At 34.3% G+C, this 18,073-nt stretch overlaps 1 protein-coding gene across 1 annotated transcript in view; it reads left to right on the forward strand.

The window, feature by feature from the left end:
• Ralyl (RALY RNA binding protein like) overlaps positions 1 to 18,073 on the forward strand; it is a 662,376-nt gene that overhangs the window by 568,644 nt on the left and 75,659 nt on the right. The window contains exons 5-6 of the mRNA XM_042667303.1: positions 8,355 to 8,402; positions 17,321 to 17,484. Coding sequence (XP_042523237.1) covers positions 8,355 to 8,402; positions 17,321 to 17,484 — 212 coding nt within the window. The remainder of the gene's footprint in view (positions 1 to 8,354; positions 8,403 to 17,320; positions 17,485 to 18,073) is intronic.

Below are 18,073 nucleotides of genomic sequence, written 5' to 3' on the forward strand. Positions count from 1 at the left end.
AACAATTTGGAGGATGTTGCACCAGTTCAGGTGAGATTGTGTAAGCACTGACCAGGTGGGTGAAATAGCTAGATGATGTTGGGTTTTCCAGCTTCTACATTCATAGTACTCATTTTCTTTTTTTTTTCAAATTTCAAAAAATTTAATACCTTGCTATGATATTTTTTCCACTGTCATCAACTTGTTTACATGATCAAGATTTTTAATTTAATATATAATTTTCTTGTAATGATAATATCTTAGTACTCATTTTCAATCTTGCTATTTGTGAAAAAGAAATATGTTTTTCATGCAGCTTTACAAAACAATTATGAATTGAAGAAAAATGTATATAAATGACTATGAAAATGAAAGCAAAAACTAAACACAATTTTGGAATTACATACTTAAATATCTTCCCTTCACCAATATGGCACAGGGAATGGAACCACCATTCTCCACGCAAAGTAACATTTACAAATATAAAATCCATGTTAACTCAGCTAGAAAAAAGATATCTCTTTTTATTTCTCTTCTTTCTATCTTCTGAGATGTACAAGACGTTATGTCAGAAAACGAACTTTACAACCAAATTCACTTTTCATGTATGACTTCACTGGTCTTTTAATAGGTCCCATAATTTGCCTTATTTGCAATAACTAGTATATGTCTGGGACAAGCAGAAAAGGTCAGATAAAATGATATTAAGCGAAATGAACGCCAAGATAGGGACACAAGTAGTTTTTTCCTTTCTTGCTAATGTTTCTTTTGTATTAATAAGGTACCATGTGACTTTTTTGTTGCTTTGCACGTCCCTCTCCCATGGTATAATCCCTGTTTTCATTGTGTTTGATGTTGGTATAATTTGTGAAGAGGAAGGGAAAAAACAAATTGTTTAAATAGAGATACAGGTGGACCCATTGCAACAATGAGATGTACAAGACACTCTGAGAAGTAGTCTTTAAATATAAGATACAGTATAGTTGACTCAACAGCAAGTAGATTATCAAGACTAATACATGGACTGGGGGATTCTTTTTTGTCACTCATTCATTGCTATTGTAAAAGGTGATAAGCAGAGGGTCACAGTAACAGAGGTAGCCTAAACCACACTTCATTTTGAACAGTGCCACCGCTTCTTCCCTCGCTCTCTCACAGTTGTACTCTCCCACAAGTTGTACTGTTCATTTTCAGCCTAGTGTCTAGGACCACTGTGGCATTTGCTCGCTCTTTGTCTCACCATTTCTGTGCCCCCAGCCCCTCCCAAAGACAGATAAAACAAAACTAAACTAAAAAGACAAAAGAAAAGAAAAATACCAACAAAGAAAAATAACCTCTTTGGACAAATGGGATTGCATGAAATTGCAGAGCTTCTGTATGGCAAAGGACATAGCTAGCAAGATCAATAGAAAGCCCACGGATTGGGAGAAGATCTTCACTAGCCATACAATGGACAAGGGTCTCATATCTAAAATATATCTGGAACTCAAAAAATTAAATCTTGCAACAACAAATCCTCAAACAACTGCCCAATAAATAAGTGGGCTAAAGATTTAAAGAGAAACTTCTCTGAAGAAGAAAGAAGGATGGCCAATAGACACATGAAGAAATGCTCAATTTCCCTAGCCATAAAAGAAATGCAAATCAAAACAACATTGAGATACCACCTCACCCCAGTTAGAATGGCTATACTCAAGAACTCTAATAACACAGATGCTGGAGGGGATGTGGACAGAAGGGAACCTTACTTCATTGTTGGTAGGAGTGTAAACTTGTTCAACCACTTTGGAAAGTAGTTTGGAGGTTGCTCAAAAGATTCCATATAGAGCTCCCTTATGACCCAGCAATCCCACTTTTGGGCATTTACCCAAATGATCACAAGCAAGCCATACTAAAGCTACCAGCACAACTATGTTTATTGCAACATTATTTACCATAGCTAAGATATGGAACCAACCCAGATGCCTCTCAGTAGATGAATGGATCAAGAAAATGTGGTATATATACACAATGGAATTCTATGCCTCCATCAGAAAGAATGACATTGTCCCATTTGTTAGGAAATGGAAGGACTTGAAAAAAATTATATTAAATGAAGTAAGCCAGGCCCAAAGAAATATAGGTCCCATGGTTTCCCTTATTTGCAGTAACTAGTATATGTCTGAGACAAACAGAAACTGTCAGACAAAGTGATGTTATACGAAATGAATCCCAAGATAAGGGTTCAAATGTTTTTTCTCTCTTGTGATTGATTCCAACATATTTATAAGATGATTTCTTGTTGCTTTGTATGTCCCTCCCCCACAGTATAACCCCTGTTTTCACTGTATTTGATGTTGGTATATTTTGTGGAGGGGAAGGGAAAAAGCAAGCTGTTTAAATAGGGTTACAGGTGGACCCATTGCAACAATGAGATGTACAAGATGTTATGTCCAAAAATGAACTTTACAACTTTGGTGGGGGGAGGGTAGAGGAGTGGGAGGGAGGGGAAGGGTTGGTATGGGGAAACAAAGGAGGAGGCAACAATGCTTGATAAGAGATGTACTCACTATCTTGCCCATGTAATTATAACCCCTCTGTATGGTATGAGAACATCCAAAATCTTTTCTCATTATTTACTTTGAAATATGTTGTTATTGGCAACTAAGTCAACCCTAAGGAATGCATGAATAACTTTCCCCCCCTAACAAGTACAAGAGGGAAAGAGTTGATCTCATAAAAATGGAAATTGAAAGAGTAGTGACCATTGTCTGGGAAGCTTAACAAGAGGGGTTTAGAGATTGGTAAAGGGGAGGAATTATCTTACTCCTAATTACATTTCAAAGGGATGGCTCCTGGGTACAGAAGTAAGATTCCCCAGGTAGGAAGCATAGTTGGTTCTAGATTTACATATCAAAGAGCAGTGAAATGTTTTACAATTATACATTTTCTAAAGTAAATGTTTCTAGAAAGTGGGAGTTAGGGATACAGATTCTGAGGATAAAGCTTTCTGAAGTTTACTTAATCTGAGAGGAACTTTGAGACTATCTTAAATTACAACTAAATTGAATTTCATGCAAGAAAAGAAACTACTTTTTGGTTTAGACCCTGACATACACCTTCTTCAGTAAATTTTAATGAAATGCCATATGAAGAACTGAGCTACTTTGTAACACTTTCTTCTTTTTCCTTCTTCTTTTTTTTTTATTTTGAAAATACCATACAGAGGGGTTACAATTACATGGGCAAGGTAATGAGTACATTTCTTATCAAGCATTGTTGCCTCCTCCTTTGTTTCCCCTTACCTTCCTATATTCCCCCCACGCCAAAGTTGTAAAGTTCATTTTTCTATAAAACGTCTTATACATCTCATTGTTGCAATGGGTCCACCTGTATTCCTATTTAAACAATTTGTTTTTTCTCTTCCCCTCCACAAATTATACCAACATCAAATACAGTGAAAACAGGAGTTATACCATGGGGGAGAGACATACAAAGCAACCAAGAATATCTTATAAATATGTTAGAAGCAATAGCAAGAAAGAAAAACCATTTGAGTCCTTATCTTGAGGTTCATTTCACCTAACATCAACTTATCTGACTGTTTCTGCTTGTCTCAGACATACACTAGTTATTGCAAATAAGGGAAGCCATGGAACCTATGTTTCTTTGGGCCTGACTTACTTCACTCAATATAATTTTTTCCAAGTCTTTCCATTTCCTAACAAATGGGGCAATGTCATTCTTTCTGATGGAGGCATAGAATTCCATTGTGTGTGTGTGTGTGTGTGTGTGTGTGTGTGTGTGTGTGTGTGTGTGTGTGTGTAATCATGTTTTCTTGATCCAATAAACATAGTTGTGCTGGTAGCTTTAGTATGGTCTTGTTTGTGATCATTTCGGTAAATGTCCAAAAGTGGGATTGCTGGGTCATAGGGGAGCTCTATATGGAGTCTTTTGAGGAACCACCATACTGCTTTCCAAAGTGGTTGAACAAGTTTACACTCCCACCAACAATGCAGTAAGGTTCCCTTCTGTCCACATCCTCTCCAGCATCTGTTGTTATTAGAGTTCTTGATTATAGCCATTCTACCTAGGGTGAGGTGGCATCTCAATGTTGTTTTGATTTGCATTTCTTTTATGGCTAGGGAGGTTGAGCATTTCTTCATGTATCTATTGGCCATCCTTCTTTCCTCTTCAGCGAAGTTTCTCTTTAAGTCTTTAGCCCACTTATTTATTGGGCAGTTGTTTCTTTGAGGATTTGTTGTTGCAAGATTTAATTTTTTTGAGTTCCAGATATATTTTAGATATGAGACCCTTGTCCATTGTATGGCTAGTGAAGATCTTCTCCCAATCCGTGGGCTTTCTATTGATCTTGCTAGCTATGTCCTTTGCCATGCAGAAACTCTGCAATTTTATGCAATACCATTTGTCCAACCTTTCTTTGATTTGTTGTGTTTCTGGGTCTCTTTTAAGAAAATTTCAACCTGTGCCAAAGAGACCTAGGGTTTCTCCTATTCCATCCTGTAATATTTTCAGAGTGTAACACTTACTTCTTTTTTCTGGTTTTTAACATCTTAAGTACTTGGTGTCTTGCAAAGTTAGGGAACACTACATATCTTATAGGCACCTGTTAAGAATAAATTTGTTCATGAATATAAAATTACTGAGAATAAGGTTTCAAACTAGGCTATTCCAATCTTCAGATGCAATGTATGAATAAATTCTATGCAAAGTGATACGGCATTTGTTATCTAAGCATTAATATATTTATACATAAATTTATTTTCTATTAACATGTTATTAAAATAATCAAGCTTTAGACACAATGGTGATTACCCACCATAAATGTGAGCAAGGGTAGTCTAACTTCATATCTGAAACTTTCTGGCAAAAGTTTTCATTCAATAAGCAAATATATAGGGTGATATGCAGGTATATACAAACATATAAACTGAAATATGACAGGTTTCAAAGGAGATCTCAAATAGTGTAATGTCTTAGAAAGAACAAATCAAAGTTCAGCTAAATAAACCATCAAGAAGCTGGTATCCAAAGTGGGTGGGGTGGGGTCAAAGGTAAAGGAGTAGATAAATGGAAAGAAAGAGGAAAGTATAGTTAAGAATCCATTGTAGTTCAGACATGTAACCCTAGCTCCTCAGAAGGCTGAGTTCTGAGGATGATCACAGTTCAAAGCCAGAGGAGACAGCAAAGTCTGAGGCTCTTATCTCCAATTAAACACTAGAAAACCAGAAGTAGAGTTGTGGCTCACAGTGATAAAATGCTAGCCTTAAGTAAAAATGCTCAGGGACAGAGCCCAGGCCCTGAATTCAGGCCCCAAGATTAACAAAAAAATCCAGTATATATCCTACAAAATTAAAATGAGAGCGGAAAAGGAATGAATAGGGGAGGGATGGGTAAGAATGTTGAAAGGGGTGACGTTGATCAAGATGCATTGTATTCATAAACTTCTTTGTTAAATGGCAACTCTTTTGTACACTACTCAGTAATCATTGTTTAAAAAAAAAACTTCCATTTAATATCACCATAATTCCTTACTATCTGCAGAAATAAGTAGTTCTCAATCAAAAAAATCACGTGAACTGCTGTATCAGGTGGGATCTGAGGAAATATTTATACTTTATTGATACTCTATTTATTGGTAACCTATAGATTGCCTGTAACCCCTACACTCAGTATCGTAGTTGTGTCTACACCAATCATATAAACCAAAGCACATACTATTACTACTCTAGTAATCTGTGATTGTGACACAGTGATGAATATTTTTGCTCTTATTCTAGAATATTCACATTGTCCTCCTAAGTTTCCATAGAGGGGTCTAACATTGACCTGGCCAGAAAAGGCTGAATCTTCCATTTGAACACTTGATGCGGAACAGGGTCCTGCTGTCTATTCCCAATTTGAGCTCAGACAGCAGGTGTTCTCATCATTGGGGATGAAGCTCACACTTGTGGGCTGAAAATGCTACACCAGGCCTTTTCTTCCTGTGTGTAATGAGTACAAAGACATATAAATCATTTGTCCTTAAAACCAAGGACAACAATCATTTTTAATATGGTTCTGTTAGTTTTCTCAGTGTGAAACTAGACACAAAGTAAATGGCTATTGAACTAGTTTGGAAATATAAACATCACTCCTCTGTCATAGAGTAGATTCTAAAAAAGTCACAGAACTGGAGTGTGATGATCAATTCTACTTGAATGTCCAAAAGAAAAGTAAGCAGAAATTTAGATACTTTCACATCAATGTCCATAGCACCATTATTTACAATAGTCAAAGCATGCCTACAGCTTACATGTCTATCAATCAATGAAGAAATCAATAATAGCATGATGGTATGTGTACATAATATAATTCAGTCTTAACAAGGGATGCCATTATGATATATGTTACAATGAAGTTGAAGCTTAAAAATATTATGCAGCCAATGGCTCCTGCCTGTAATCGTAGCTACTCAGGAAGCTGAAATCTGAGGACTGTGGTTCAAAGCCAGCCTGGGCAGGAAAGGTTGTAAGACTCTGTCCCCAATAAACCACTCAGAAAACTGGAAGTGTCTGTGGCTCGAGTGGTAGAATGCTCACCTTGAGCTAAAGAGCTGAGGAAAAGCACCCAGGCCCAGAGTTCAAGCCCCATGACAACAACAACAAAAAAAAAATATGCAAAGGGAAATAAATCATACAAAATAGGATGCATATGATTACACAATAGCACAATTTGTATCATGACATGTTTCTGTGATTGCATGACCTGTCAAGTACCTAGAAAGGACAAATTCATGGAGACAGAAAGCAGAATAGCAATGACTAGAGCAACGACTTCAGTCTGTGACATGACAGAAGTTTTTTAAATGGATAAGTGCTTAATAATGCTGAATGGTACATTTTTAAATAGTTAAAATTGAATGTTAATCTATGCAATATTATCAGAGTGGTAAGTTTGATGTTATGTATGTTTGGCCCCATTGAAAAAAATAACTGACCAGATAAATATTTTCTTAAAAATGTTTCCTCCTATGACAAACACTGTACTAATTATAGTATGAACATTGTTTTTCCTTATAAGTAGGAGTTGGAAAGTGCTGTCAAAAAAAAAAAGTTCTAGAGGTAGATTTAGACTTTCACTAATAGTGATTATCAATCCTCTCTCAGCACTTGGCTAATCTGCACCTTAGTTTTTCTTTCTTTCTTTCTTTCTTTTTTTTTTTTTTTTTTTTTGCGAGTTGAGGGGCCTGAACTCTGGGCCTGGGCTCTGTCCCTCAGCTCTTCAGCTCAAGGCCAGCGCTCTACCACTTGAGCCACAGCGCCACTTCCGGCTTTTTTCTTTTTTTGCTTATGTGGTGCTGAGGAATAGAACCCAGGGCCTCATACATGCAAGGCAAGCCCTCTACCACTGAGCCGTCTTCCCAGCCCTGCAACTTAGTTTTTCTAGTTATACTATGCAATAGAATTACTATGATAACTAAAATTTAAATGTATATAAAGTGCTTCATAAACTCAAGGAATTATGAAAGTGTATGTTGGCAGTTTTTATTCTTTGGAGAGTTTAGTCACAATATCTAATCTCCAAAATGCATGTGTTAAAATTTTGTTTTGTGGCTAAGATTTGGCCATTTTTTAAATTATTTTTCCCTCTAAAACATCTATTCCATAATTTTAAATTTTAAAAATGCTGCAAAATGTCCACATTTATCACTTCTATATTTTTACCATTCTTATAATTAATAAGTCACTAAACCTTTCCATTTAAAATAAACTAAACTTTTTTTAATTAGTATTTTTGTTTTGTTTTGGGGGACCATAACTGAGGCTCGAACTCAGGGCCTGGACACTCTCTGAACTTTCTTTTGCACAAGGCTAGTGCTCTACCACTTGAGCCACTAATTTAATTGGAGATAAGAGTCTTATGGAATTTCTTGCCTGACTTGGTTTCAAACTATGATCCTTAGATCTCAGCTTCCTGAATAGCTATGATTTCAGTGTGAACCACCAGTAGCTGGCTTCAACTGGACTTACTTTTACTACTTTTCATTCAAATAGCAACACCATTATCTTACAAAAGGAAGCACAGCTTTATAGTATATCTAAAAGGAAAACAGCTTGTTTATATTTAATTACAAGTGTTAGAAAATAGTTATTTTACTGTTTTCTGTCATCTTCTATTCTTAATTACAGAAATAGCTATCAGTTTCTACACTGTCAAACATGTAATAATAATTTCACATACCATTATATCAACCTGGTTTACCTAGTAAACCATTTTAAAGGTGTAACCATATTGAAGTAAGTATTTTAAAAGTTGTATGAATTTCTTGCTATACTATTAATTAATGCAGTTGAAATAAATGCCAACTAAGTTTTTTTTATTTTCCTCCTTAGTGGTTATGTCTTTGATTATGATTACTACAGAGATGATTTCTACAATCGGTATGTGATTTACATCCTTGTTTCATATTATTTAAATTTAAATTATATTCTATATTTTATGCATTTCATATATCATGGTCTTGATTAAAGTGTTTAAAGTAACATATTTATGGTTAAAAATGAAAGAAAACATGCAGTCCCACTGAAAAGTGATGTAAACAAGTTTTACAAATTTTATTCTAAACATTGAAGAATAGCAGATGTTGGAGAGTTAAATTGCTTAAGCCTAAATTTTACCTTTTATATCTAGATAATATGAAATTATCTTTATATAGCATTAAATTATCTAATATTAAATTATCTAAATCTTCAAGTTTTAGTCTCTTTTTGAGTTATTATTCTCAGTGCTGAAACAGTTATTAACTCAGAAAATGCCTTGAAGACCCGGTTTGATGGTTCATGCCTAGAATCACAGCACATGGGAAGCTGAGCTGTATAAGAGGGAATTCTGTCTCAAAAAGAAGCAAGACTGGAGGAACAATTGAAGTTGTGACATTGATCATGATGCATTGCACTCATAACCTGACACATTAAGTATATAAATTAAGTATAGCTACTTAATTTATAAAATAACCAAAATAATGAAAGAAAAAGAGAAAGAAACAAAACAGAGGAACATGTTTTTTTTTGTTGATACTCCCACAAACCTGAAATTATAACTGACTTGTTTGAGAGGAGGTCTTACGAATTTTTTTCCTACATCTAACCTTGAAATATGCTTACTCTTTAGCTGAGATTACAGAAGTGTGCCACATCCAGCCCATACCACATACATTTTCTTCATTTGTGACAATTGTCTTTTTTTTTTTGTCAGTCTTGGGGGCTGAACTCTGGGCCTGGGCATTGTCTCTCAGCTCTTCAGCTCAAGGCTAGCACCCTACCACTTGAGCCACAGCACCACTTCCGACTTTTTTCTGCATATGTGGTGCTGAGAAGTGGAACCCAGGGCCTCATGCATGTGAGGCAAGCACGCTACCACTGAGCCAACTTCCCAGCCCAAGTTTTTCTTATTAATTTTCTCTGGCTGCACTTCCACGGGTTCTTAAATGAAGCAATGTCAACATTCCTATGATCAACTGTCTCTAATAATTCTATTTACATTTAATTTGAAATTCACTGCCAGTGTGATAACTCTCAATACCTTTTTATTTTCATCTTTGTTGAATATTCTTTCTTTTAAATTTATGGTTTGTGTCCAAAAGACAAGAACTCACATCTATGTTATTACTATGTGTACATGAACTGAATAACAAAAGAACAGCAATTGATCTTTGATAGATTTTGCAAGTAGTTATGTGATTGGCCACTGGCCATGATATACATTGGCTACTTACAACTTTATTTGTCAATGATAAATCTATCAGCAAAGTACAATTCTATGGACTTAATTGGAGGTTTTGTTTTGGTATCCACAATTTGATTTGTGTTGTTGGAGAGCTGGTGTTAACAAAATATTGATAACTGAAATACATACATGCAAAGAATCATGCAACCTGAGAAAACCTGGTAATCATTAGACAAAATAAATACAATAAAAAGATATAGATCTTTAAACCTTCTAATTACAAGTAGTCTGGAGTCAAAGGAAGTCTAAGGGATAAAAATGAACACCTAGAATAAATATTACAGTACATTTCAAGGGAAGACTATCATTTGTTCCTTTGAAAGGTTTTATTCTCTCTGCTCCAGCTTCATAAGTCGTTTCCCTTCCCACCTCAGCCCTTTCTCTGTGCTTTTCTATCTGGTCAGCGCTCTCTCTACCACCTCCTCCATTTGACTTTATCCTTGACTTGATTCCACAAGGGTTCTCTGCTTTCTCTTGGCACTCATTACTGGTCCTTGCCATGTGTCTCCTAATTGAATTGCTCTAGCTCCTCCAGTAGCAGTGCTTGTTTCAAGTTTACTTTCAGCTGGCAACAATAAAACTAACTTTTCTTATCATTATTTCCTCAAGGATTATCAATAAACCTCACTTATAATGAGTCCTCAATTTGGTTTTCTAATTCATCTCCTTAAAGATATATCATTTTGACTAGATCACCTAGGTAACAAGAGACAGAACTGCCAATCATAATCTGGTCATGAATTTTCATGTCAAAACCCAGTGTCAATATATAAAACAGAGAAGAAGCATATCTGTGAGTGACATTGGCCTTAAGGAAAATCCAACTTACAAGTACCCTCAGATACTACTATACTCTACTACAGTAATTTATTTCACTAGCTGAGCAACTGTGTGCCCCTATAGACCAAAAATTAGTTTTTATGGATTTTTTTCTCAAATTATTTCACCATTTCAACAAAATATAAAATTTTAGGACCAGACATGGTGGTAAATATCTGCTACTTTGAGGCAGAAATGTAAGGATTACAGACAGGGAAAAAGTACAAGAACCTATGTGAAAAATAATTAAACCAAGAAGGGCTGACACTATAGCTCAAGTTACAGAGTATATGTCTAACAAGTGCAAGAATCTGAGTCAAACCCTAGTATCACCAAAACACAAAACTTATTTTAAATATTTAATAACTTGCAACATTAAAATGATCCTGTTTGCCATAAAGGAAAGATAATACAGAGACTGGCTTCACACCTTCCAAAAATGTTAGTTTTTGAAAATTTAAGGACATTTACCACCAAAGCTTTGTTTTTTCCAATATACATTAACTTTTACTTAACCAAAGTTTTCCATTAATGTAGTTTGTCTTATTCTCTGGCAATATGAAATCTTTTCTTAACCTATACAATTAATGAATTTTTACCTAAAATGGAATTTTCTTCTAGAAGCTAGGAGGTCCACTATTTGATCCAAAACTTGGAGCAACTCAGTTTTCCAATGGTCTCATCTTTAAAAAAAACTCAACATCTACATTTTACTGTGCATAAATCATAACTCACTAAAATAGATCTAAGATAGAGGCTAGACAAAGGATACAATAGACAGACAAACAGGCAGGCTTTAACTTCTTAAAAGCAAATGCTTCAAATAGTCAAACTATCACAAAATCTGAAACTCTAAGATGACTCTCTACCACAAACAATTTTCAGAATCATTTGTCATATAAAATGTGTTTGGCTGCAAGTGTTCAATACATCAATATGGTGATGTTGCTTCAACTATCTGAACAGTCTGTGCTCTTGTTCGTTTATTTTTTAATTCTTGCGCTTGACTAAGAAAGAAATAAGCATCTGCCACTTAGGGAAATACACACAAGCTCGCTGTTAAATAGAATCTGTGAAAGCAAAACAGGCTAGAGGCTAGAAACGGATAATAGAATTCAGTCACTCAAAGAATATTAGCTACATTAAATCCTCCCAAGCCACTCACCTGCTCTTGTGTTTATGGATAATTTTAAATCTTTTTTGAGGTTGTTCAGACTTGGGCATGTTATCTACTATTACCAATGTGTTATCTCATCTCTTACGTAGGCATTAAATTAATTTCTAACTCATAAGATTGCAGTAAGCATCTTATATGTACATTTTTCTAATTTGGGGAAGAGAAATAACAAAATGCTCACCTAAGGATACAGGTTGACCCACTGTAACAAAGAGATGTACAAGACACTATATTGAAAATGAACTTTACAACTTTGGGGTGGGGAGGGAGGAGTTGGGGAGGTGGGGTAGGAAGGGAATGGTAGGAGAAAAACAAAGGAGGGGGTAACAATGCTCAACAGGAAATGTACTCATTAACTTACTCTTATAACTGTAACCCCTCTGTACAGTATCTTTACAATAAATATATATTTTAAAAAAAGATTATAGTAAGGCTTAAATGACCTGATGTACATGTAAGGATCATCATTATATCTAGATTTTTTATTGTTTAATCAGTATTAATTAGTAACAATTACCAGTAACCATGAATAATAATGGTGAATGGATTTCTTTTTCTGATATACATATAACAATAGTCCTATGATTAAGAAATAAAATGATTAGTCAGTAATGCATAAAAGTGTACTGTGAACATTTTATTATTTGGCCTAATAACTCATCTTCACAGTCTCTATCTCCATGTAGCTAGAATACCACTAGACCCAACTGTTAGTTAGATTGGAGTTTCACAAACTTTTTGCCTGAGCTAGCTTTAAATCTCAATCCTCTCAATTTCCTTCTCCTAATAATTGGGATTACAAGTATCAGCCATTAGTTCCCAGCCCAACTGCTTTTTCATTTTATTAAAATTAGCCTTCACAAGAATAATTTCTGTGATTTTAAAACTATTTAAGTCAGTTGTAATCAAAGCTTATTTATAGTTCATAAATTTTTAGCAGTTGGGAGAGCATAGGAACTAGTTCAATTAGTAGCCCATATAACTATTCCTCATACATTTCAAATGTATCTCTACTTACAAATGAATGGGAATTTTATGTCTGTCAGAATTCAAACATGCTGAGAAGGCTTGAGACTGGAACCAGACACAGTTAATTTCTTTGATTTACTGATTATTGCTCTCCATATATCTGCTAAAATATCCTGGTGAAGACCTGGCCCAGAACTTGCTTCCAAATTTTGCCTAGTGTTTTAGTCCTCTTGTCCAGATGATAAATTTTGTTAACATTAACTACATAGTATCAATCAGTTTAATTAGCAAGGAGAAAAAAAGAAATATTTTAATAAAAGAAATTAAAGAGAAAACAGAAAGCTCTTGAAATGACCATCTAAAACGAAAATCTGTACTAATTATAGAATATATGAACATATTAATCTTTTAGTTTTTCTTTGGTTTTGAAATTATATTAGTCATTAGCAAAAAATAATTAAATAAGCATTCAGGCAAAAGTCTAACAGTCAGGTAATGATTTATTAGTTTGTGGTTCTTCTACTTGGAAACAAATGCACCACAGTCATTAAAATAAATACTAAAAAGAACATTTACCAAGCCTGAGAAATGTCTTTCATATAGCAAAATATAATAGGAGTAGCTAGAATTTGTGATTATACACACAGTATATTTTCAAATATGTGAAAAATATGGACATAGTGAAGAGATTGGAGATAAAAGATTATTTGATTGAATTCAATAAGATTTTGTCCATTATTTTCTTCAAAAACATTGCTATTGTTAAAGCTTAGTAATAATCTCTATTTTAAAAAATACTCAAGATATCAAACTCATTTTCTATGTCAATAGGCCATTAGGTTGCTTTCATTCAAAACATATCTACTTTTGAGGAGAATGGATGGAATCTAATATCCTTATTCTTCCTAGAAATACTCTATGCCTATTTTATTTAGTGAATTAGTATTCATGTTACAAGTTATCAGGTTTGAACTTTTAATAAGTAATATAATTATACAGGTCAATTATTATTTAAAACAAGCAAAGTGAAAAAAGGGTACCTGATAAAAAGGTTCCAAAATAAAATAAATTAAACTAATTTCTTCCAAAGTTTACATTTACTACAATCTTACCAGATTTATTTTAGTTGCTGCTAGAAGTTAGGCTTAGAATTTTCACTTAAAATGAAACTTGAAGAATAGAGAATTTGTTCTTTGGTGTCATGGTAACCACTATCTATTTATCCAATAGCTATCACGAGGAAAAGTGCACTTACCAAGCAGAATTATTGCTTTGTGAAGCCAAATTCTCTGACTTCTTATACTAACTTCTGCTGAAAAATTACTGCTTGACACTGCATACTATCTTCTTCCTATTCTCTCTGCATTTGGAACACCCTATATTCCATTTAGCATCCCAGAAGACCTGACCTGCTTCCATCCTTGTCTTCTTATGCCTTTACACATGATGACAACCTCCATTTCCCTCACCTGATTTCTGATAAATCTGAAGGTACCCAATGAAGAATATCTCCATTACCATTTTACATTGCAAAGGAAAAAGTTCATGTTATATGTCAAAGATCCATACTTTCAGTTAGCTTTGGTTTATGGATACAAATATAGCCAAATAAAACTAGCTACTAATTTATTTACTCATAAATTCTAGCAAATAGGTAACTAATTGTATACATTTAACTGCAAATGCTGCCAATTTTCCATCAAACTGGCAAAAAGAATTAACAATATCTTACTTGAATTTTTTATTAGAAAAACCCCCTTCCCTTGAAACAACTCATCAAAATATTGAAAGAACAATTACTTCCCATCATGGGAATTTGTACCAAGTAGCATAACATATTCTCAGGATGTTACTAAAGTATCTGTCACATTCTAAAAGAATATCAGAATTACAATGAGCAAGTATAGATTTTGGTCTCAATTTAAGACCAAGGGAGATCAACACTGGAGTCTTTGAAATTTCTTTTTAATTGTTATCCTTAAATAGTTGAACACAGAGTTAACAATTTAGTTTGTGAATAGTATATACCTTGATCAATAGCTCCAACATTCTTACCTGTCCCTTCCCTGTCCACCCCTTCCCTCACTCTTCTTAATCCAACACATTGGATTCTTGACTACATTCACCTCCTCTTCTCTTTATTCATCTAACCTTTCCCTTTGACTCCAACCCACCCTTTTGAGTGACCACTTCTTAGTGTTTTGTTGTGCTGAACTTTCATTTTTCCTTTTTAAAGAATTATACTATTTGAGATTTCTCTTGAATCTACCATATTTCAGTTAATGCCTTTGTGTACACTTGCATACCACCCAACCTAATTACTTACAAGTTTATAAACTAAACCTAGCTTCCACATATAAGGATAAACATGTATCTTTCGTCACTCTGGGCCTGACTTGCTTAAAGCATAATTTTTTTCAAGTGTTTCCATTTCTTTACAAATGGTGCAATATCATTCTTTCAAATGGATAAGTAAAATTCCATTGTGTAATTGGAGAATGCAATGGAAAAACTAACAAAATATTTACTCCTCTATAAAATATTACAAGAGCACACTGTAATATCCATACCATCTAATATAGCAGCATTCCTTGCCTTCATTTCCACTATAGCATTCTTACATCTTTACATATTTCTGTGTACTTGAGAGATTTTCTTGACCCATTTCAAAGGTTAGCTTATTTAATGACCTACAGAATTACTCATGCAATACCCGGGGGGAGTAATCCTTCCAAAGAGCTTACCTTTCACCTTGTGTGGCAACCTTTACCTTGGAAAAGATGAGTCAATGGCCATACTGTTTTTTTCCCTCAGTACTTTTGAGTATTGGAGCTCATGCAAAATGCCTTGGTATTTTGGTTCACTGACTGTGAATTCATTTTATAAATAACTAATGTAGACTTTGCTTGTGATTGAAACGAAGGGCAAGTTTCATTGACCCTTTTGATTATCAAGTCCCTGGTGGTGTGGATGATATTCAAAACCCTTTTCATCCTCAGCCTAACCATAGTCATTGAAGTGAGCCATAATGCCTTAACACCTATGACCTGTTCTTTGCTAGCAGTTCTTCACTATGAAAGGACTTTGCTTATTCACAGAAAATGGCACCTTTCTTGAACTCTGCCTCATTTCCTTTCCTTCCCAGACAGCTCCTAGCTTTCCCCAGCATGTTTCTAAATCATTTTCTGACACATTAGTTTTCTAATGTAGAAGATATTCCTAGGACTAAGGATTTCTGCATTAAACTCAGTTTAAATATTATCTTTTCTTCCATCATGTAATAGTTTTCAATGTTTTGAATGCATATTCGAAAACAGCCAACCTTAATTTTTTATTTGACTTCTTATTTTCCAAAAAGACATAATCATACTTTTCAGATTTGTAAAGATGTCATTTTAGGAAATAATTTCTTATAGAAATTGTTTTTTTATTCTTTCCTTCCTGTTCTAATTTTCTCATTTCTAACTTGCTTTTCTAGTTTATTTTTATTGATTTCTTTAAATCAATTGCAAGACTAGAATTCATATAACAGTGTTACAATAAAATATATAACAATCATAATTCTAAGTCAATAACATTATTTTCTTTATAGAGGATAACATAATTACAGGCCATGTTTTCTAGTAGATAGTTTTTAAAAAAATAAATGAGTAAATATATCCTAGTAGTTTTTCTCTGACCTTTTAGGCTATTCAAATATGCTGTCATGTAAAAAAATTGATATAAATGAATATGCAGTAAGAATGATATGAAGCTCTGGAATCTTTAAATTACACTTCTCCATAAATGAGTTAACTTTTCAGTTTTATTGCCCTCATTGTTCATTAGAAATCCATTGTTCTTGGGAAATATCATTTCTTATATCTTAATAAAATTAGATTTGGTGATATTAGGGGGGAGTTGAAAAGTTTTTCACTAGTTTACTCTAAATAGCAATCTCTAGTCTCATTTTGCACAGCTGGCAAATAATCAGAATAATAAAATATGCCCTAATAAATATTTCCTAGTGGTGCTTTAGTCAATAAAATGGGTTCCTATTGCCAGCTCCTTTTTATTCAAGCTTTGCTTCTGCATTTGGAGGAGGTTTTGATTACTTCCAAGTCCTTAGGGGGAACTAGAGCTCCAGATTGATTTTTCTGTCCTTGTTTTCTTTTAAGTTAGTTTAAGTTAGTTTTATTTCCATTTGTTTCCTCTAAGCTCTGGTTTCTGATCAGAGGATTGTTTGTTTTGTTCATGATTCTGTATAATTATTTCCTCCCACAAGCTGGTATGCTAATAAGTATCTGCTGTGTGAGAGGAAGATTCCTGTTCCTAAGAAGTATAAATCTGTTTAGTCAAGAAAAGACGTGTTTGGGCAACAAAACTGAGTGTAGTTTCAACAAATCGTTTGTGTTATTGGACAAAGGTCCTTGGTTGTTGTTGTTTATCCTATCGGACAAATGAGTTCATCTTCAAGGTCAGACCCCATCGTCCAGAAAACATTGACTGTCACAAGAACAAGCACATATTTATCGTAGGTTTTATAGCAAGCCATTCTGTTAATAATTGCACAGATATACTGAAATTAAGCAGCAAACCAACTCTTCTTTGGATTTGTGTTTGGTGAAGGTTATTTGATTACCACGGCCGTGTGCCTCCTCCTCCCCGCGCTGTGATTCCCCTGAAGCGCCCCCGAGTGGCCGTCTCCACTACTCGAAGGGGAAAAGGAGTCTTTTCCATGAAGGGAGGATCCAGATCTGCTGTCAGTGGGTCTTCTTCGTCAGGCTCGAAATGTAAGTAGTGGTCTTCATTTACTTTTTATTCATCTTTTGAATTCCTGTAGTCAATAAATTAACCAGATTATGATTAGAGAAACGTCATTGAGGTAGGTAGTTAGACATGATCATGACCTATGGAACCTAGGACTGGCTTTTAAAGAATTTCATCAAAGCAAGTAATTTGGTGCTTTTAGCCTACTTACTTTTGTAATATACGAAAGTCTTGAAATAGAGCATGCCTCTTTTAATGAGAAAACAATTTCACTTAAAAATAGTCTGTTTACTATCTTTTCATAAACCAGCATATGAAATTTAGCATAAACATTGTATTAAATTAGTATGAGTTTTGAATATTTGAACATTAGGATAATTAGGATAAATGGTAGACAAATTACCCAGTAGAGAAGTTAATAGTATATTTCACTACAATATTGTAAATGATTATGAAAGATAACTTCTGGAGATATATTTATTATGAAAATAAAACACTAGCTATAATTTCACAGTAATCAGTAAAAAGTAGGGACCCAACTTTTCTAATTAAGCACACTGCTAACTTCTTATATGGACTGATTCATGAGAACTCTTTATTAAGATGCTTTTC

The sequence above is a fragment of the Dipodomys spectabilis genome, unplaced genomic scaffold (genome assembly GCF_019054845.1).
Source record: "Dipodomys spectabilis isolate Male_0828 unplaced genomic scaffold, ASM1905484v1 ptg000387l, whole genome shotgun sequence".
NCBI lineage: Eukaryota > Metazoa > Chordata > Mammalia > Rodentia > Heteromyidae > Dipodomys > Dipodomys spectabilis.